At 43.4% G+C, this 21,216-nt stretch overlaps 1 protein-coding gene across 1 annotated transcript in view; it reads right to left on the bottom strand.

The window, feature by feature from the left end:
* Nucleotides 1-21,216, bottom strand: part of CLSTN2 (calsyntenin 2) — a 591,031-nt gene that overhangs the window by 7,535 nt on the left and 562,280 nt on the right. The window contains exons 10-12 of the mRNA XM_012804937.1: nt 7,902-8,068; nt 2,938-3,086; nt 855-1,072 (exon numbers count right to left, since the gene is read on the bottom strand). Coding sequence (XP_012660391.1) covers nt 855-1,072; nt 2,938-3,086; nt 7,902-8,068 — 534 coding nt within the window. The remainder of the gene's footprint in view (nt 1-854; nt 1,073-2,937; nt 3,087-7,901; nt 8,069-21,216) is intronic.

Here is a 21,216-nt window from a genome sequence, read left to right as displayed (position 1 = left end):
TGGCTTTGGAGGGGCAGGGGAGAGTTGAAAGCTCTCTTTTGGATGAGAAAGCAAGGATCAGTTCTCCAGGGGATATTTACCATAAAGACCTGGGCCCCTCTGAGTAACAAAAGGGAGGTTTTTCTTCTTTGCTCGCTCCTTGTTTTCCTTGTTTCTTCCTTTTCTCTCCCTTCCCCTCTCCCCAGCATACACTATGGCTTTTGGTACAACTAAGCGTTTCTCCCTGTAAGGTAATTCAAATTACTCTACTCTCACTAAAGAACCTTCCCAGTAATGGAAACTGTTGGAATTAACAACTAGAAAGTGTACTGAAAGCTTAGAGTGATAAGCTAAGCTCATGTGGCGAAATGAGACCTGACTTTTACTATGTATATTAGACACAGCTGTATTTTTGTCTTTTTGTATCTTTAGCTTTTCTTGATTATCAGAATAATAATAGCACATTTCTGCAGCTGCAGAGAAGGAAAGCAGAAACAATTTGGCTCTCATCATGCTTCTCAGAGAATAACACCATTAGCCTCAGGTGTGTGGTTCTTCTTGGCATTTTTCTACGTATTTTTTGAGATCATTCTATGCGTAGACACTATGTGATTTTGCATCTTGCCTTTTGGCACTTATCATTTAGCACAAATGCCTTCCTTCCAGCCTCCCTTCACTTACGGGAGTATGCCATCATTTGCTAAACCATTAATTCCCTTCCTGTTATTCACTTAGGTTGTTTCCAGCTTTGTTTGTTACTTTCGTCATTGTATGTTACCCTTCCGTGGCGAGCGATGCTGCTGTTCTGAAATATGATTTCACGTGGTTGTAAAAAATTAAGGCCCACCTTCCCCAAACCCCAAATGCACCTGTACCTGTGGTTTTCACATCCCCTGGGGCTTCGGCTTTTGCTAAAGTGCTCACAATCTTGAGGTCAGGGAAGAGGATCACTCCTCTGGCACTTTCAAACTGGGCTGCAGGTTTCCAGAAGCTGTCTGTCCCCCGGAGGGTGATCTGGGGCTCGATGGCCTGCAGGACCATCACATAGGCGTCTATATCAGGGATGGTGATGCACACATCTTCCCCAAAGCACCTGGGAAAACAGCTTCCGTCATGGCACTGATGAGCAAACCATTAAACCATCAAACCATCCATCACACAGTCACGGACAAGGAATTGCTACCTCTAGTCCTTACCAAGGCATCCTGAGCTCCTGCACTCTCTCAGGATGTCAACAGACAGTCAAATTTAAATCTACCTTCTAATCAAAACTGCTGGTGATCTTGTGACTTAAATGATTGGCTCCTGGGAGAAATGGGAATTTTCTGTATGCGCGATAAGTAACCATTAAGCCCGTCATTGTCCTTTAACTGAGGAATCAATGGCGACATTAATTAAACAGCAACTGCTTATTCTGTACACTGGAATTTGTTAAGCAAATTGTTGTCTAACTGGTTGGTTACAGCCATCTTACTAATTGAGACCCCAGGGCTAAAATGTCCTGCCACAGAGTATGTGTTCTGTCTCTATGGGGACATCTCACAAGTGCACCTTTTCTAGATATGAGAGCACAGTGCCATTGTAATCAGCTTCTCTTTTCCTCATGTGTTATCTCAAAAGTATCTGGGAGGCAGAGTGGTGTGAAAACAAGACCAGGGCCTGAGTGCTTATATAGACAAGGATCCAGCCCACTGTGGGGCTGGGTGGCTATGGACAATGTACGTGACTCCTGTGAACCTCCATTTCTTTATCCATCCAACACGATAATGATGACTGCCCTGCAGTGGCCAGGTTTCAAAGCAGACAGTGTCTAGAAAACAAGCTGACCATCTCACCTTCAACTCCACGAATGTTGGTTAATCTGCCTCTCTCACTGGGCATGTGTGTCATTGGCACTCCCTGTTGGTCAAAAATGTAGGCTAATTTGGAGGGCACTGGGGCCAGACAGATGCTCTGGGGGTTCTCGGTGGGTTCCAAATGGTGGCAGCTACCTTGGGAAGGTTCCCAGAAGAGGGTAGTCTAGGTATACCCCATACAGATATGACTCTCCAGTCTCTTCTGTGGGAAGGGTGTGATGTGGGAGCTGTGCTGGGCTCTCGTTCCAGGTTCTCTGCCAGCCAACCCCAGGCACTCTGCTCCCCTCAGCACTTTATAGAATCGGTCCCATCTGGTCTCTCATCTTCACTCTAATGTGGTGTTAACTTGGGGTACCTGCTCCCTACCACTGGGCCTCCAAGGGTGGGAGTACCCCCTCCATTGCTCTGAACTGCCACCTGTGGGCTTTATCCCAGCACCTTGCCCAGGTCCCAGCAGACCCATCTTTCCCACCCTTTTCCCTCTCTGAATCCTTCTCCTGGTACTCTAGGTGCTGTGTGGCTCCACTTACACCTCCCAGGAGTCCTTCTGGAATCCCTCCTGCTAGTTATACTCCCAGGGAGCTGCTGTGGCTGAGAAGTAACTCCATGGCCCAGAAAGTGAATCTAAAGGATTCAGCACTAATCTCGTCTAATTAATTTAACTCTGATCCATGAGGACAAGAGCCATGCCCTGTCTTTCTCTGGCATACTTATGGTACTTGGGAACTCTACTGTACTGGGTTGGTTAACTTAATTCAATTTAATAAACATTTGTCATGCACCTACTACATGCCAGGTGCTATGTCCTTAAATCAGATTGCTTCAGACTCAGCTCCTTGAGAATTTATAGCAAGAAGCACCTTCTAGGCACTAGATCAGATGCAGAACAAAATAGAGAAGGTAGATTTGAGTTGTCAAAACAACAGAACATTTTCCTTAAAAAGTAAACAGAAGGAGAACATATATCTGGCAAAGCATCTTCATAGGGCCAGCAGAGGAGGTGAGGACAGCTGAGGAAAGGCAATTCAGATTGCAAGGGCACGTTCCCCAGGGACCAACCCTGCAGCCTCAGCTGGGCTCCAGAATACCCGCGTCTACTCACTGGACTTTGGAGGAGACTTTGAGGCGCCGCACACCCGCTGTGGGGAACTGCCTGGAGTTGATGTAGGAGACCTTCTGGAGGGCATGGTTAATGTTCCCCACATCATCTCCTTCCATTACCAGCGTGGACTGTGATGGGTTGAAGTGATACTAGAAGACAGAAGTGGGTATCATGGGAGAGAATGATCAGAGATATGTGTAGTACTGTGGAAGCCTCCATCTCCGTGAAAGGCCACTGAGGCCACCATGGGCACCTCAAGAGCATGTGCAGGTGAAAACGTTGTATGCATAGATGATTGTTTTTAACCTCTCAAGCCATTCCAACCACTTTCTAGTGGGCTTTGGGACCTTCCCTGTGAAGTTTCCCCAGGGATTGAGCCTGATAATATTTGGATTCTGAAAACCCAGTCACAGTGCTCTTGCAGCCCAGACCTCGACAAGGTGTGACACGTGCTCTGTGTTCCCTGGTAGGCCAGACCAACAACTTCTAGCCCTGGGACTCCTCACACTCTTAGCTTTTGGCTCAGAACTTGAGCTTGGATCCTTTTGCTGCCCTTGTATAAACTGTTCCCAAACTCATTCTACTTCCTCGTCCATGCCCTATCTTCTTAGTTTTCAACTTTAAAACCTATTTTTCTGGCAACTGCAACAACCAAAATAAACAAATGGGACTTAATTAAATTGAAAAGCTTCCACACAGCTAAGGAGACAACAACCAAAGCAAATAGACAGCCATCAGAACGGGAAAAGATATTTGCATATTATGAATTGGACAAAAGCTTGATAACTAGTATCTACAGAGAACTCAAATTAATCAACATAAAAAATCCAACAATCCCTTATATCAATGGGCAAGAGAGATGAATAGAACCTTCTCTAAAGATGACAGACAAATGGCTAACAAACATATGAAAAAAACGCTCATTTTCCCTAATTATCAGAGAAATGCAAGTCCAAACCCCCCTAAGATACCAACTAACCACAGTGAGAATGGCTCTCATCACAAAGTCTTAAAGCTGCAGATGCTGGCGTGGGTGTGGAGAGAAGGGAACACTTTTACACTGCTGTGGGGCCTGCAAACTAATACCTTTTTGGAAGGAAGTATGGAAAACCCTCAAAGAACTCAAACTAGACCTTCCATTTGATCCTGTAAATTCATTACTGGATATTTACCCAGAAGAAAAAAAATCATTTTATCATAAAGGCATTTTACTAGATTATTTATTGTAGCTCAATTTACAACTACCAAGCAGTAGAAACAACCTAAATGCCTACCAGTCCAGGAATGGATTAACAAATTGCAGTATATGGATACCATGGAATACTATTTAGCCACTAAAAATGTTGGATTTGCATTATCATTTGCATTAATCTAGATTGAGGTGGAACACATTCTTCTTAGTGAAGCGTCATAAGAATGGAGAAGCAAGGATCCAATGTACTCAATTCTGATATGAGGATAATTGATGACCTAGTACATAGTGGGGAGTGGGGGAAGGGGGAAGTGGCAGGAGGGAAGGAGGGAAGGGGTAGGGGTCACAGTGTGTGATATACCTCTTGGGGGCAGGACACAAGCATAAGAGGGACTTGACCTAACACATGCAATTGGTGTAACCTGGTTCTCTGTACCCTCAATGACTCTCCAACAATAAAACAAACAAACAAACAAACAAAAATAACTTATTTTTAAGTTACTGGCTTTCTTTCTTTCCAAATCTGTCTGATTCTTTGTCTTGCTCTCCTAGTGCTGAACTCTGGTTGTCCATGTGTTTTATTTATGTTTATGTACCTGCCAGTGGCCCTGAGCTTATCTAACTGCTCTAGCCTGAGTTCTTGTTATCTCATACTGGTGAAAGCCATGTGCCTACAGTGCTCCCACTGGGTCACCCGGGTCCCCAGGCTAGATACAGCCTCTTGCTTCTCCCTGTGCCCCCCACCCTGGCAGTTACTCCTCCTGACTGAAACAGGGAGAACTGTCTTTGCACTGCTCTGAGATGCTGACCCTGACCTACTTCTGAGTAAGAATGATTAGGAATTGCTATCAGAAAGGTATCTGTGGATTTAGATTATGGGTTGAATGTTCATGGCACAGGAAAGGGAGACATGATTACATTTTAAAGTAGCTACTGGACTTAGCAATTATTTACTTTTTTGATTAGTATAGTCACATATTCAAATATATTTATATATGTTAAGTGAAAAGTGTCCATCTTATTCCATCCACCCAGTTCCCATAATCCCATCACATAAATAATCACTATTATAGTAATTTCTTAGGGGCAAATTGCATTATTGTTCATAATTAGTTGCCTCCCCTTCCATGGGAGGCTTATATGTACACACACCAGCCCTGCTGTTAACGGCCTGCTCCTGTGATTTATGGCACACTTTCCTTCACCACGTACATTTTTGCCTCGTTGCACACAGTAGTGGTCATGTGACTTGCTTGGGCAATGAACTACGGGCAGGAGTACTATTTGGTTCACAGCCATATGGAAGATTTAATAACCAGTTCACAGTTTGCCATGTTCCTTTCTCTCTGCCACGAAAATGGCAAAATTCTCTTAAAGCCTAGTCCATTAGCCTGGGTTCCACAGTGAGGGTGGTATGAATCAGAGCTGCATTCAAGTTATAATGGTGCAAAGTAGGAGCGGTAAGGAAAATGTTGTATAAGCCACTGAGATGTTTAATCCTTTGTTACTGTAGCGTAACCTGGCCTAGTCTGACAGTTACACGCAAGCATTCTTATAAATACATAATCAGTGAATAAAGATTTCCACTTTTTCTCCTTCCTTATACCGAAAGTATCTCATTACATAATGTATCATACTTTCCTTTTTTGACTTGTCTTAGATCTTAGAGATCTTTATCGGTATATGACAAGCTTCCTCATTCTTTAGTGAATGTAAAGTATTCCATTCTATAGATAAACTGTAATTTTTTAAACCAGTCTCATAATGTGGACATTTAGATTATTTCTGATTTTTTACTGATGACATCAGAATAATCTTGTACACACAACATTTCGGAGGTGTGCAAATACATAGTATATCTGTAGGATAAATCTTTTCAAGTAAACCTGCTAGGTCAAAGAGTCTATGCCTTTTAACTTTGATAAATATTGCCACATTCCCATTCCTAGGGATTATATCAATACACACTCCTAACAATAAGGCATGCGAGGGCCTTCTTTCTTAACACTTCAGTAACTTAGTATCCTGTCACACTTTGGGATTTTTGCCAATCTGACAGATAATAAATGCCATCTTCATGTAGTTTTAATTTGTGGTTTTCTTATCATGGAGGAGGCTAAGTATATCTTTTCTTAGGTTTAAGGAAACATCTGTGTTAACTTTTCCCTGATATGACTTGACTGTCCTTATAAGGGTGGCCTGTTCTGTGCTGGATGGGCTCCCTGTCTAGAAGAGGTGGGCCAAGGCAGGAAGGGCAGGTAGCAGCTCCCTGGGTGGCACTAGGTCAGGGATGGAAATGAGCTGGGAAACTTCTGCTTTAGTCTCATTTTCTGGAGAAATAGCCAAGGAGGGAAATCCTCACAGCTTCAGGGGCCTCATGGGGCCCCAGACGCAGAGGGTAGGATGTCCTGCCTTCCAGAGATCAGGCTGGGGGGAGCTTCCTTCTCACAATGGGTCCAATCCGATCGAGTGGGGGCTACAATAATTTTGGCTCTGATCTACATCCAGGGTCCCGTGCCAGTGCTGATATATGCTCCTTAAGTCTAGGAGAGGTAGGAAAGTGATCCTACTTGTCAGGTGCTTCCAGAGGTCATAGACTGTCATCTCCTCCCCGCCCTCTTCAGGAGGAGCTTGTCTAAGAATGTACCTTTGATTCTCTTACATTACTTGAATAGCTTTATTTTGCACAAACGATAGAAATCACGAACTGTTCGTATTTCTTTTGAGGGCCACAGACTTTTCAGAGCCTAATCTGTGCCTCAAGGTAACAGCTCAGGACACAATGACCTCCCTGTCTGCTTTCTAATTCCGCCTTACCCAGTTTTCGCCTTCCCTTCTAATTTGTATTTTACCGGGTGCTAACTTTTATTTATTTTTTATGCCTTTGAAATGCATCCTTGCATGCTTCAATTCCTTTAGGCAAATAAATAACAAAGCAACCAACCAACCCACAAACAAACAAAATATATATAATAGCTTCCTCCAGATAGAGCTCGCACTCATGTCTACTTTGTGTAGTGGACTGATCACACCCAGGCCTGATCTAGGAGATTCAGGGGCCGGCAGCAGGAGGCCACTGTGGAAGTCCTGGTCACTAATCTTCCCCCACAGCAGAACTTTTGTCAAGAAGCCATTTTGGGCAACATTATAGGAAACTCTATTTGAAGGGTATCGAACCTGCTGTCTGCAGGCTGCATGCTGATTTTGTGAGGACTTTCTTTTTGCTTATTTGTGTTGTTGAATTGAATAAAAGAATGTAGGATTTTTTTTCTTTTTGCTAATCAGCTTTTATTAGTGTTTGTGGATTTAACATGTAGTCTAAGAAAATTCTTATTCTTCCAATATGTGGCAAAAAAGAAAAAAGGTTGGACACCCCTGTTCTATTTCTTTTCTTTTTCTTTTTTTTTTTTCTTTTTTGAGACAGAGTCTTAGTTTCTCGCCCTTGGTAGAGTGCTGTGGTGTCATAGCTCACAGCAACCTCAAATTCTTGGGCTCAAGTGATTCTCTTGCCTTAGCTTCCCAAGCAGTTGGGACTGTAGGGGTCCACCATAATGCCCAGCTATTTTTAGAGACGAGGTTTTGATCTGGCTCAGGCTGGTCTTGAACCTGTGAGCTCAGGCAATCCACCTGCCTTGGCCTTGCAGAGTGCTAGGATTATAGGTGTGAGCCACTGTGCCCAGCCATGTTCTATTTCTTGATGTGTACTGGCATGCGGCAGCCCCAGCCTCACAAGTCAATGTCTTCTTAGGGGTAATGCCAGCTACTTCCTTACCTTTATTCCTTGGCCAAGGCTTTCCAAGGAATTAATATCCAGCCCTTCCTTGCAGGCCTGCAAGCAGGATATCACCTTCTGGCTTTCCATTTTTCCAGGGCGGATGGTGAGACTGGCCAGGCTGCCATGAAAGAATTGAGCAAACCGAGGTTTGGTGACTTCTCCTCCTGAAAGAAAAATCAGCAGGGTCATTGTGAAGCCTGGGTAGGAAATACACCACCTCAAGGCACCATCTGGCCATGGAGCTGAAGACACCTTGACTGTATATCCCCCAAATTTGAGCTTTTCTTTCTGCCTGGTGAGTGCAGGAGCCAGAATCTCAACAAGTTGATATTATATGCTGCTAACACCCTGGAACTCCCTGGCTGCACCAGATTGAGCAGTCCTGGCATTTCTGAACTTAAAAGTTACTCTCACGGGCATACTGTCTTAGGAGATAGGAGGAGTCTGCAGAGTAAACACAGGAGTGAGAAGGAAGCTGTCACTGCATAAAGGCCTGCTGTGCACTAGTCTTTCTGCCAGGGACTTCATCTGCCTGCAAGGAAGGTATTATTGTTTCCAGTCTGGGGTGAAGAGCCCTGAGGTTCACAAAGGTTAAGGTTCTTGCCCCAGGACGTACAGCTGAACACTGAAGCTGGAACTCTACTTCTGGTCTGTCTGAATTCATAGCTGGCATTTGCTTCCCTACATTTCACTGAGAGCTTGGCATGCAATCGAGGAATCCTAGAAACACTACACTTACGGGCTCTGGCTTTTTCTCAATGTGTGGATTTCATACCTGCTCAAATGCAAAAGCTTTGGCGTGTAAATACTTCCCCGATTCTCTCCTGCTTTTGACTTTCCCCTCACTGCCTGCTTCCTGCTCTCTGCTGTTCTCTCTACTGGTTGTGCTGAGTCCCATGGGAGGCTGGGTCTTCTCTTACCCATGTGCAAAAGTTCAAAGCACTCATGTTGCAAAACCAGCCTGAAAGCCATCCCCGCCCCCTTTCTCCAAATCAAGCCTTCCCCAGGAGCCTTCTCCACTGACTACTGAGCATAGGCCATTTCCATCTATCTATGCTAAACTTCCATAGAGTCAGCCTGGATCTTACGCTACTCTGTTCAGAGAGGATGCAGAATGCATGGGAAGGATGGACCTGGATGGAATTCCAGTTTTGCTAGTTCCCCAGGGTTTTGCAGGCTCTCTGAGCCCCTGGTTGCTCGTAGGACACACTATTCCATTGTTCTTTAGAGTTCTCTTTACTTCTTACTCACCAATCCATAGGACTGCTGGGCTTTGCCTCCAGGTTCCCCTGGGCTCTCTTAGCAGCTACTGCAGCTCCCCAGTGCCTGGTGCTACAATGCACAGCCGGCAGCTTCCCTGGAACTCTGTGCTGCCAGGGGTTTGGTAACAGAGTGTGCTCAGTGACACTCCTCCCTGTGAATGGCATCTCTAGCTCCCCAGAGGGCATATTTCCAACCAGTGACACTTCTCTGCCATTCTGTGTGGTGTGCTGTGCAGACAAAATCTGGACCTCATCTTGGGGCAGGCAGGCTGTCCCCTGGGTTGTCTATCTCAGCCCTGGGGTAGCAGACACTTCTGATATACACTATTCCACTGTTCTTTAGAGATCTCTTTACTTCTTACTCACTAATCCTTTGTTACTCCCATCTACTGTTAGAGTTAAGAATTGTTTATGTTTTTCTGTTGAGATTACTGTGTGGTTTCTCTCTCCTGATTAGATCCAGACAGGTAGACCTTCCATGTTTGCCCACATACATTTGCTTGCATCCTTTCCTCCTCATGCTGAGACATTGCCCCCAAATTGCTCAAAACAGGCAAATCTTACAGTTCTTTAAAGGTCCTTTAAGGCTCTGTCCCCTGCTGCTCATGGAAACCCTCCAAGAGCCCCTGCCCACCAGGCTCTTCTTGACATGAGCCTTGGAGCACTGACAGTTCATTTTAACGTGCCCTTCACTGCCTGGTGTTGTTAGCTAATGGTTTACATGTGCGTGTTTTATGTCCTCAATAGCTTTAAATGGTGGTTCTTAGCCTTGGCTACACAGTTTAATCATCTGGAGGTCTTTGGAAAGACAAAATGATGCCTGGTGCTGGGTCTCACCCTGAGGGATTCTGAACTAATTGGCATGTTGGCTTTTAAAAGCTTCTTAGGTGAATCAAATGTGAAGTCAAGGTTAAGAACCACCGAGCTATAAGCTGCTTATGCTTGGGCCTCTTGCACACTCCTCTTGTGATCTCTACGCTTTGTGCCGCCCGCAGGCTTACTCTTGCTACTCTGCTCACACTGCTATAATTTATTAGTTTGAGTTTCTCCTCCTGGATGGCAGGGATCACTCATGCATTATTCATTTTAATGAACACAATCTGGAGCAAGTGTTAGGGGCTGAGTGCTGCAGCACGCACTTGGCCCAAGTCAGCTCGTTTATTTCTTTCAACGACACTGGGCTTCTTAAGGTCCCTTGGCATCCTGCACCCTGCCTCCTGCCCAGCACACAGCAGACATAAGTGCTTGCTGAACTGAAGGAGATGGAGTCCAATACCAGTAGCGGGGTGAGCACTGTGGTTGTCTTCCTCTTATTCATCTCACTCCTTCTCTTTTGCCGAGGCAGCCTGGAGGTTTGGGGGTTGACTCAAGCTCTAGGGATGAATGCTCTTTAATTTAAGCTAATTAGGTTATCCCACCTCTACCGCAACAGTGATTGGTTCAAGGATGGACCTGGGACCCAGGATGAAGCCAGTCTGCACCTGCCAGTCAGTAAGCCATAGGGATTGGTCTAAGAATAATTGTGAGACCAAATTTAGGCCAGTATCATGAGAAGTTGACTGTCAGCTTCTGCATCAAAAACTTCCATTTTTCTCTTTCAAAAGTTTCTGGAATCAATTCTTTCTTTCCCTGGAGACTGTTGTGTAAGCTGCTACAGCTATCTTGCCAGTAGACTGGGGACTTCATGGATAAGGGCAGTACCAGGAGAGTCCCAGCAGGGCAGGGCAGAGCCCTGAGTAGACCCTCCCTGCTCTGCCTCACAACATCCTCAACGGGAGGAGCCACTCGTCTATCTTCAGAGCTTGAGCCATTTTGACCCACAGTATTGTTACTTGCCACCCACAGCTTTGGAAATGAAAGGAGAAGTTTCTTTTGAAGTGTTTGATTCATAGGAAACTCTAAACAGACTTGGTTTCGAGGAATGACCTGAGATGGCCATGGCTATGGGGGAGCTGATTGGGACCTTCTGATTAAGATCCTCAAAGCCTCCATGGATAAAGACCTCCTCCAAGCCGTGAGCAGGTCCCTGACCTAGCAAAGGGGCCTCTTTATTGACCTGCAAGGGAGGAAGGTGTGAGCCTGGGGGTGAATGGTAGAGTTGCTACTTCCCAGGGCATCCAGTTGGCCATCTTCTTTCTGCCTCTTCCCCTCCTTGGAGCAGCAGATCCAACAACTACTGTCACATACTGGGCACTGAAACATCCAGTAATATTTCCCTAACACCATGTGACATCCTTAACATACGTCACCTCACTGGATCTTCTCTGGGAGGTAGATACTCATTCTATGGTTACCCATGAGTAAACTTTGGCTTAGAAAGGGGAAGTAAGTGCCTAAAGTTGTATGGGTTGGAAGTAGTAAAATGAGTTCCTACATCAGTCCATACACAGGACAAGCTGGGTGCCCTGGTGGTGCCAGTCAGCCTGGTCCACAGTGAGGCTTGGAGAAATCCCAATGGGGCCCATCCCCCAGCCCTCCTCGACAGCCCACTCAGCAGCTTTAGCCTCCAAGGCCAAACTTTGTGACTGTCTTGGATGCTGAGACAGTTCCCTCCATGCTGTTTTTCTCAGCAAAATACACTCATGTTTTGTGTTTTTGACTCAAGAATTCCAGCTCTGTGATTCCAGCACTATTTATTAGTGACGAGGCTCCAGGAAATTGATTCAATTAGCATTTTGCAATAGGAGGCCATCATAAAACTTGAAATGAGTTTGTACTCAGGGACAGTTGTGATGCAGGATTTTTAAAAAATAGTAGACACACTGGAAGTCTCTTTCTTTTAAATATCTTGGATATCTTCACGAACCTCACAGCTCTTGTTAGTTATAATTTAGACATAAACATGCTTGTGAGTCACTTTAAGAAACAAAATAACCTGATTTCATCCATCAAGAATCTTCTTTAAATATCTGTGGACACAACTTTGGATTCATATTTTTAACGTGGTTGCTACGTGCCTAGGCTTTTTATTAGATTTGCTTAATTTAAGATGTGGGTCATGCTCTTCAGGAACTTAAATTTAGTTGGATAACAAAGTATAGAAGCTGTGAAAGTACAATAAAAATCTAAGAGTAAATTGTCCGTATAACATATGTTCTAAGGTGTGACATGATTAATTTCCAAACATGCAGTGTAGACAATGTGTCCAATAGGTAAGAGGAGAAAAATAACCATCATTTATTAGGTCCTTCAAATGTGGCATTTTCTTTCATATGCTATTTTATTTAGTCCTTAACAGAGAGGTGGTATTTTTGATGTCTTAGCCTCTGTTTTTTTTTTATTATTATTTTTCCCTAGTATTTCTCCCATATTACCTTATATTCAAACACACTCCTGGCTTGAGGGAGCGTCATGGCAGGGAGAGCAGTAGAAGGATCCCGGAGCTGAATCTCTACCCTACTGTGGCTTCTAGAAGCCTAAACCCTTAGGAGGATGGGCAATATCTGGGAATAACGCGATCAAGTCTTGGGAGAAAATAGAGGAAGAGAATCTGGCTTCCTCCCCAAATTGGAAATGATACTTCAGACATGGGAGTGGATGTGGTGTTGGCAGGGGGAGGTAGAGAGAAATAAAATACCAGAAGTGCGGAGGGAAGGTATCAGGAGAGCCCGCCTCCTGGGCTGAGCCCTGGCAGAAGTGTGAGATGCCTACAGAGGGTGTTAGCCTGGTGCAGCTGCCAGTGGGCTGCAAAGCTCCAGTAGAGAATGCATGAGAGAAAGATTCATGTTCCCCTAAGTTAGGCAAGGCAATATCAAGACAGCTGCCAGCTTTAAAGAACCATCAATGACTAAGGATCAGAATGGGTGAGCACCATTTCAGTGAATGCCCATATGGAAAGATGATGGGAGCATGCCACCCCCCCCCCAACAAAAATACCCCGGCACCCTAAGGAAATGGAAGAATTGTATTAATTAAATTAGCAGAGGCTAAGTGTCCTCCACACAGGTGGAAAGGGGGCTTGAAATGAAATAAGAATGGACATAATTTTTTTTTTTTTTGGCTTGTGAATAGAGATTCTTACCTGCTACACCTATAATTCCTTTTTGAAGGCTACGTGTCTTGATCAAAGTCACACAGCCAGAAATCAGCAAAGCTGGGGTTCAAGCACTGATCCTGCTTGCTCCCAACCTTTGTCCTGCACATCAGACAATATGATGCAGCCGGGGAGGTTCAAGGGAACTTTTTTGGAGAGGTGTGGGTTGGGACTGACTCAGTATGAGAGTGTGAGGGTGTGGTCAAATTATACTGGGGTCTGCAGATATAGACTGGCTTCTGCAGCAACTCCCAGTGGCTGGTGGCAAGTGTGCTAGAAAACAGGGTTGTCTTAAAAAATAGTTGTATTTGGCAAGCGTCATTTAACAAAGCCTGTCTGATTCTGAGTCAGAGTTTGCACTGGGAATGAAGAGCTGTACCTACTTCCCACTAGCTCCTCATATCTGAAAGGTGGGGCTCACTCACTACAAACACAGTTGAAATCAGCAATGTCCACTTTCCTGTAAATATGTTTTGTGGTTAAATATCTATGTAGTATGAGTGTACTATGTCTCTTTCCTGGGCAAAGTGTATCCAGGATGCTGCTGGTCTTTCCTGCTGTCACTCCCATGGCAATTTCATCTGAGAAACACGTGGAAAGGCATGGGGCCACATACCCTTTTGCTTGAGTGGGATGCTGCCCTATGCATGGCTGGTTCATGGGTACATCCCTGGAAGAACACAATTTCATGGATGCTCAGGTCTCAATCTGGAGCAATGCTAATGATGAGACCATCTGAAACCTCACGTTCTTTTGTTTCCTATTTTCAGTGATGGAGCCATTCATGGAACACAAAGACTGAGTGAAGCGTGTCATAGACCCCCCATAAGCTGCAGCTTTAAAACTCTGTCCACACAATCCCAGGGGACAGGTTCATGCAGCTACTGGTGACTTGTGGAGACAGATGACCTATCATTGTGGCTAACCATACACACTCTCAACCAGCAGCCTTTTTCAGCCCTTTCATCTTTATGACTCCATCTCTCCAGCCCTTCCAACAATTGTTTATATGACATTATAGTGAGCAAAACATACAACTTAGGGATCACCCCGGGGTCGGGGACCTAAATTCAAGGAGAGGGAAGGACCCTCATATGTCACTCAGAATATCATCTTCCTTCTCTAGATGAAGGACTTGAGGCCTGAGAGAGGAAGATGCTGTCTTCAAAGACCTGAAGCAGATAAGCAGCACGAGGAAGGTTCTGGAATTTTCCTCTATTGGCTCCAAATTCAGTCCTCCCCCCCTAATCCCTGAGGCCTACTGGGCCTGTAGTTGTTTTTAGGCCTCAGCTTGACTTTGTCCAATCTCTGACAAAATGCCAACGGGGTTGGCATTTGACCCTAGATTCTGGAACCCTCTGGTCTTCCTTGCATGGCTGTAGTGGTCCAGCAGCAAACTTTAGGGTGAGGGCTCTTATGGCACAGACCTGCATTCAAGTTCAGGCTTCATGTGACCTGCAACCAGGTTCCCATCCTCTCTAAGTACTAGATTCATCAGCAGCACAGTAGGGCTCCTACTTATGCCCTTGGGTTGCTGTGAGCACTAAAGGAGAGTGTGTGTGAAGTATTCAGCAGTGTGCCTGGGGCACACCAACATCTCAGATATGGTAGCTGGTCACTGTGCAGCCAGGTGCCAGGGAACCCTCAGATGAGGTACATCAGGGCAGTTTTCTCCACCTCTCTTTTTAGTGGGCTCTCCCTCCCTCCTGCCATGTGTCTCCCAGAGATACTGTTTTGGCTTTTAGACTCTCATCAAATTTTCTAATATCGTCAAAGTATGATTTAATACTATAATTATAACTTAGCTATACTGTCTTTCCAGACATGAATCACTGAACTTTAAACCTGATTTCATCTGCGTCATCTTCAAACCACATGCATCTCCCTGTCAAATTAGCTCCAGGGCCTAGAACAACCCTTTCTTGATCTTTAAATATAGACACTGCTAAGAGACATCCTGTTAGTCATCTCTGTGTATTTATCAGATCATGAGCCATACGCCTTTGTCAAAACAGCCTCAAAAATGGTATGTGATTGAACAAACATTAATTATCAACCTTCTCTAGGTCCTTGAAGTCAGGGACATCAGAGGATCTGAGGATCTGACAGACCAGACAGCCCTTGCCCCTGCAGACTCCCTACCCAGTAGGAGATGGAGACTTGCATGAATAAGCCCAGCGGGATGTTTCCCAAAGGATACCCCTGGAACACTTTTCACAGAGTAAGTTCCGTGGTTAAAAAAGATTGGTTAACACAGGGGTAAGTAATGTTAAACAAATTGCTTTACTGGAGTGCTTTTGAAAGCTTTTAACAAGCTAAATGCATTGTGACTCTCTAATGTGATGGTATAGAAATGATTGATGCTGTGTTTCCCAAACTTGACCTTGGCCTCTTTGTGGAAGGATCATCCTATGAAACTGGAGCTTTATGAAGAACTCCTTGGGAAATGCGACCTGAATGTAAGGCAGACACTGCTAGTACGTGCCTCTTTCTTCCAGCTGCAGAAACCCTAGGGATGCAAGATAATTTCAACCCAGACTTTATTAAGAGAAATTTGTACTAAATTAGGCCACACTTATTAAATGGCCAAGTCTCTGTGCTCATGCTATTGTCTGGCAGAAAAAAACGACCTGAAAATGTGCAACAGATCTCAGCACCAACATGAGGCTCCCATTCCCCTGTACCTGAGGGCATATGTTCTTGCTTACTGCAACTCCTAGGGGTTATTTCTGCCTTTGCATTCCTTTGTGGCCATTCTCATTCTTTGTTTTGGCTCCTCTCAAAAGCTACAATAAGGTTCTGTATGTGCCCCTTAACAGGCTCTAATTTTTAGGGGCATCTTCTTTTCTACTTCCTGCTGCCTTATTTGTTCAGTTAAGGGTGGGACTCAGCAAGACCAGGATCCAGTGTCAAAAGCCTTCTTCATCCAAAATCAGGGGGATGCCACAGTTAGGAGTAGCAAGGCTGGACACTCTGGGATGGCCAATATCTGAAACCACAGAGGAGAGTCCCCTGGCAGAGATGGGGGTGAGACAATCGCTAGGGATGGAATCACAGGTACCGAAACCTGAGATGGGCTCCACCAAGAATAGATGGGGATCAGGTCAGGAGCAGAGTTCTGGCTTCTTGAGCAAGTGCCTAGAACTGTGCTTCTTTAAACATCTTCAAAATAACTCCTTCCCAGATGTCCGGATGTGAGACATGCAAAACAGAGCTGCTCTGGTTTGTAGCATGGGAGAGGTGCCCTGGACCACCACATGCTGCAGCCCCTCTGGGAACCTGGGGAGTCCCAAGGCACCATTTTGGCACAACTCAGCTTTTTACATAGCTGGGTTACAGTACCTGGGCAATTAGGCTCAGTTTACACAGAGCTCGAGGGCAAAGCAGATGTGAGTATACAGTTTTTATTGTTTCTAAGCAGCACTTGAATTTTTGTTCTTACAAGTGAATGAGTAGGATATATGAGGAAAAGGAAAAATTAGCCTTTTTATTTCAAATTAATATGAAGGTACTTGAATCTACAGAGAACTCAATAAGAAAAGAGCAAACAACCTTATTTATAGGTGGGTGAGAGACTTGAACAGAACATTCTCCCAAGAAGACAGACACATGGACAAAAAACGCATGAAAAAATGCTTTCATCTCTAAGCATCAGAGAAATGCAAATCAAAACCATTCTGAGATATCACCTAACTCCAGTGAGATTAGCCCATATCACAAAGTCCCAAATCTGCAGATGCTGGCATGGCTGTGGAGAGAAGGGAACACTTCACTGCTGGTGGGAATGCAAGCTAATACAACCTTTATGGAAAGAAGTATGGAGAATCCTTAAAGAACTAAAAGTCGACCTTCCATTTGATCACAATTCCTCCACTAGGTACCTACCCAGAAGAACAAAATCATTTTACCACAGAGACATTTTCAACAGAAGGTGTATTTAAAGCTCAATGCATAATTGCCAAGCTGTGGAAGCAACCCAAATGCCCATCAGTGGGCATTTTGTTAATCCATGAATGGCTTAACAAACTGTGGCATATGTGTGCCGTGGAATACTATTCAGCCATAAGAAAAGCTGGAGATTTTACATCTTTTATGTTTACCTGAATGGAGTTGAAACACGTTCTTCTTAATAAAGTATCTCAAGAATAGAAAAAAAATCTCCAAGTTAGACAAATTAGTCTTTTAAATGATTTTCTCCTTTGTTGTGACCCATAGAGAAATAAGGAACCTGGTATGTGCCTAAAAATGGCACAACCTGAGTGCGGAGCGAGCTCAGCCATGAGAGAGGGTCTGATTCCATCCTGAGAGTCCCGGGCCATAGAATGAAGGCCATGGCCACGCAGAGGAGGAGACCTGTTTTGTGATGCAAGGCCCATCCTGACTGCAAAAGCTCTTCCTTACAATTAAGAGACACCACATGCTTTAGCTCTTACTGGAAACATTTCTTAAGTGTAAATGAAGTCTCATTTTTTTAATTGCTGGAAAAAATACCAATGGAAATGAGGTTCCACTGATTACTTCGGCTTTCAAATTGGCTAAGGGGACACAGTGGGCTAATTGGGGCTGCAGAACACTTCCCAGCAACTGTGCTGGAGCCAGTTACCAGGAGATTCCAACAAGCAGCTGCTATCAAATCATTTTCTATTTCCATTGTTAAATCCTGATTGGAAATTTCACAAATGGGAACTAGTTCCCTTGCCAACCTCAAAGGCACCTGAACTAACCCCCCCCCCAACAATTGCAAAGCCGAGGCCAATTAGAGGCTCACACAGAGAGCTATACTATGCATATGCACAGACTTCAGAGGCTTGGAAACATGCAGAGATGAGGGCTGCATTATAGGCTATTAATTTCACAGCACCGTGTGCTATTGAAAAAGACCAAAACGTGGCTTCAAGGAGGATATAAGTATTTATGGGAATCCAAGTCTCTTTACCGGGCACTATGGTGTTTCCGGTTTAGTTTCAACTCCTTTTCCCAGACTCTTCTCCACTCCTGGTTCACACACATTCTGGTGATGGGGAACCACGAGTGTGCCTCTGCCAAGCTTCCCTGCCACAGTACATGCTGTTACTTTCCTTACATTCCTTACAAATTCCATAAAGCTCAATTTTGTTTATTCATTTAATTTCAGGTTAACATAAGGGTACGCATGATTAGGTTACTTTTGTTAGGTAAAGCCCAAATTATAGCTGAGCCCTTCACCCAGGATGTGTGCCATAAACCCCTACATTGTGCCTGTTAGGGGAGAGCTTACCAGTCTCTCCCCCTCTTTCCCCTCCTGGCCTTCTTGAATTTAATTGTGTTTTTCTCTGTGTGCCCATGTAGTTGTTCATCTATTCATATTAGTATCGCGCATGTTGGATGCTTGCTTTTCCATTCTTATGATACTTTACTTAGGGTGATTTTCTCCAAATCCATCCAGGTAATATATAAGATGCAAAGTCTCCATTTTTCTTTATTGCTGAGTAGTATCCCATGGTCCACATATAGTGTAGATTATTTATACATTCGTGAGTTGGTGGGTTGGGTTGTTTCCGCATCCTGATGACTGTGGGGTTGTTTCTGCATCCTGATGACTGTGAATTGAGGTGTGATAAGCATTCTAATGTAAATGTCCTTATGGTAAAATGAGTTTTTTTCTTCTGGGTAGATCCCTAGTAATAGGATTGCAGGATAAAATGGAAGGCCGACTTTTAGTTCTTTAAGGATTCTCCATACTTCCTTCCAAAAGGGAAGTATTCATTTGCAGCCCCACTAACAGTGTATCAGTGTTCCCTTCTCTCCACACCCATGCCACATCTGCAGTTTTGGGACTTGGTGATGTAGACTGCTCTAACTGGCGTTGGGTAACATCAGGAGTCACACATAATTTTGATTTCCATTTTTATAATAATTAGGGATGATGCATATTTTTTTCATGCATTTCTTGGCTATTTGTCTTCTTAGGAGGAGGTTGTCTTGTTCATGGCTCTTGCACACTGATAAATGGGGTTGTTTGCTATTTTCTTGTTGTTTACTTTGAATTTTTTTTTTTTTTTTAACAGATTCTTGTTATTAGCCTTTTGTCAGGTTTATAACATGTGACTATCTTCTCCCATTAGGAAGTTTGTCTATTTGCTTTATTGTTGTGTCCTTAGCTGTGCAGAAGCATTTTAACTTGATCAGGTTCCATTTATTTATTTTAGTTGTTGCTGCAATTACCAGTGGAGTCTTCTTCATAAAAATCTTGCCCAAGCCAGTATCATGAAGAGTTTTCCTATACTTTTTTTTTAGACTTTTTATTGTTTTGTGTCTTAGATTTAAATCTTTTATCCCTCATGAGTCTCCCCTCTCCCTGCTCCCTCATTCCCCCACTCCCACCATGTACTAGGTCATCTACTGTCTTCATATTAGAATTGAGCACATTGAATTCTTGGTTCTTCATTCTTGTCATGCTTTACTAAGAAGAAATTGTTCCACCTCCATCCAGGTTAGTACAAAAGATGTAAAGTCTCATTTTTTTCTTTATTGCTGAATAGTAGTCCATGGTATACATGTACTACAACTTGTTAATCCATTCTTGGATTGATGGGCATTTAGGCTGTTTCCACATTTTGGTGATTGTAAATTAAGCTGCAGTAAACAGTCTAGTGCAGATGTCCTTGTGATAAAATGATTTTTTTTTTCTTTTGAGTAGATGCCCAGAAATGGCATTGCAGGATCACATGGGAGGTCTAATTTTAGTTCTTTGAGAAGTCATCACACTTCCTTCCAAATGGGTTGTGTCAGTTTGCAGTCTCTCCAGTGTATGTTTTTGTTTATTGAAAATCAGACAGCAATGTGCAGCTGGTTTCATTTCTAGGTTCCCTACTCTATTCCATAGATCTATGTCTCTCTTTCTGTGCTAGTGGCATGCTGTTTTGATCACAGTAAATTTGTAGTATAACCTGAAGTCTGATAATTTGATGCCTCCAGATTTGTTTTTATTTCTTAGAATTGCATTGGTTATTTGGGTTCTTTTCTGGTTCCATGTAAAACAAAGTACTGTTTTTTCAGGTTCTTCAAAGTGTGATATTGGTGCTTTGATGAGGATTGTATTCACTCTGTAGATTGCTCTGCGTAGTATGGACATTTTTACAATATTGATCCTTCCCAGCCATGAGTATGTTATGTTCTTCCATTTGTTAGTATCTGCTGTTTTTTCCTCAAGATTTCATAGATATCTCTATAGAGATTGTTCACATTGTTTGTTATGTATATATTCCCAGATACTTTCATTTTCTTTGAAGCTACTGTGAAGGGAATTATGTCTTTGATTTGATTCTCAGCTTGACTGTTGTTGGTGTATATGAAGGCTACTGATTTGTGGACAGTGATTTTATATCCTGAGATATTACTGTATTTCTTGGTCACTTTCAGGATTCTCATAGTTGAATCCCTGGGATTTTCTAAGTATAAGATCATATCATCAGCAAGGAGTGAAAGTTTGACCTCCTTTGTCCTCCTTTGGATACCCTTGATTTCCTTTTCTTGTCTGGTAAGTATTTTGAATAGCAATGGCAATAGTAGACATCCTTATCTGGTTCTAGTTCTATGTGAAAATACTTTCAGTTTTATCCCATTTGCTATGATGTTGGCTGTGGGTTTATTATAGATGACTTCTGTCAGTTTAAGAAATATTCCATCTATGCCTATTTTCTTAAACATTCTTATCAGAAAAGGATCCTGAATTTTGTTGAATGCTTTCCATATCTATTGAGAGGATCATATGGTCTTTGCTTTTACCCCTATTTATGTAGTGAATTACATTGGTATATGTTGAACTAGCCTTGCATCCCTGGGATAAAGCCTACTTGATCATTATGCACAATTTTTTAAAATGCATCACTGTATTCTATTTACTAGGATTATATTGAGTATTTTTCTATTGATATTCATTAATAATATTGGTCTATAGTTTGTTTTTTTTTATTGGGTCCTTACCTGGTTTTGGGATCAGGGTGATATTAGCTTCATGGAAGAGTTAGGGAAGGTT

Source organism: Otolemur garnettii, unplaced genomic scaffold (genome assembly GCF_000181295.1).
Source record: "Otolemur garnettii isolate 467f Iridium unplaced genomic scaffold, OtoGar3 scaffold00032, whole genome shotgun sequence".
Lineage (NCBI taxonomy): Eukaryota > Metazoa > Chordata > Mammalia > Primates > Galagidae > Otolemur > Otolemur garnettii.
This window is presented reverse-complemented; position numbering and strand designations above follow the sequence as displayed.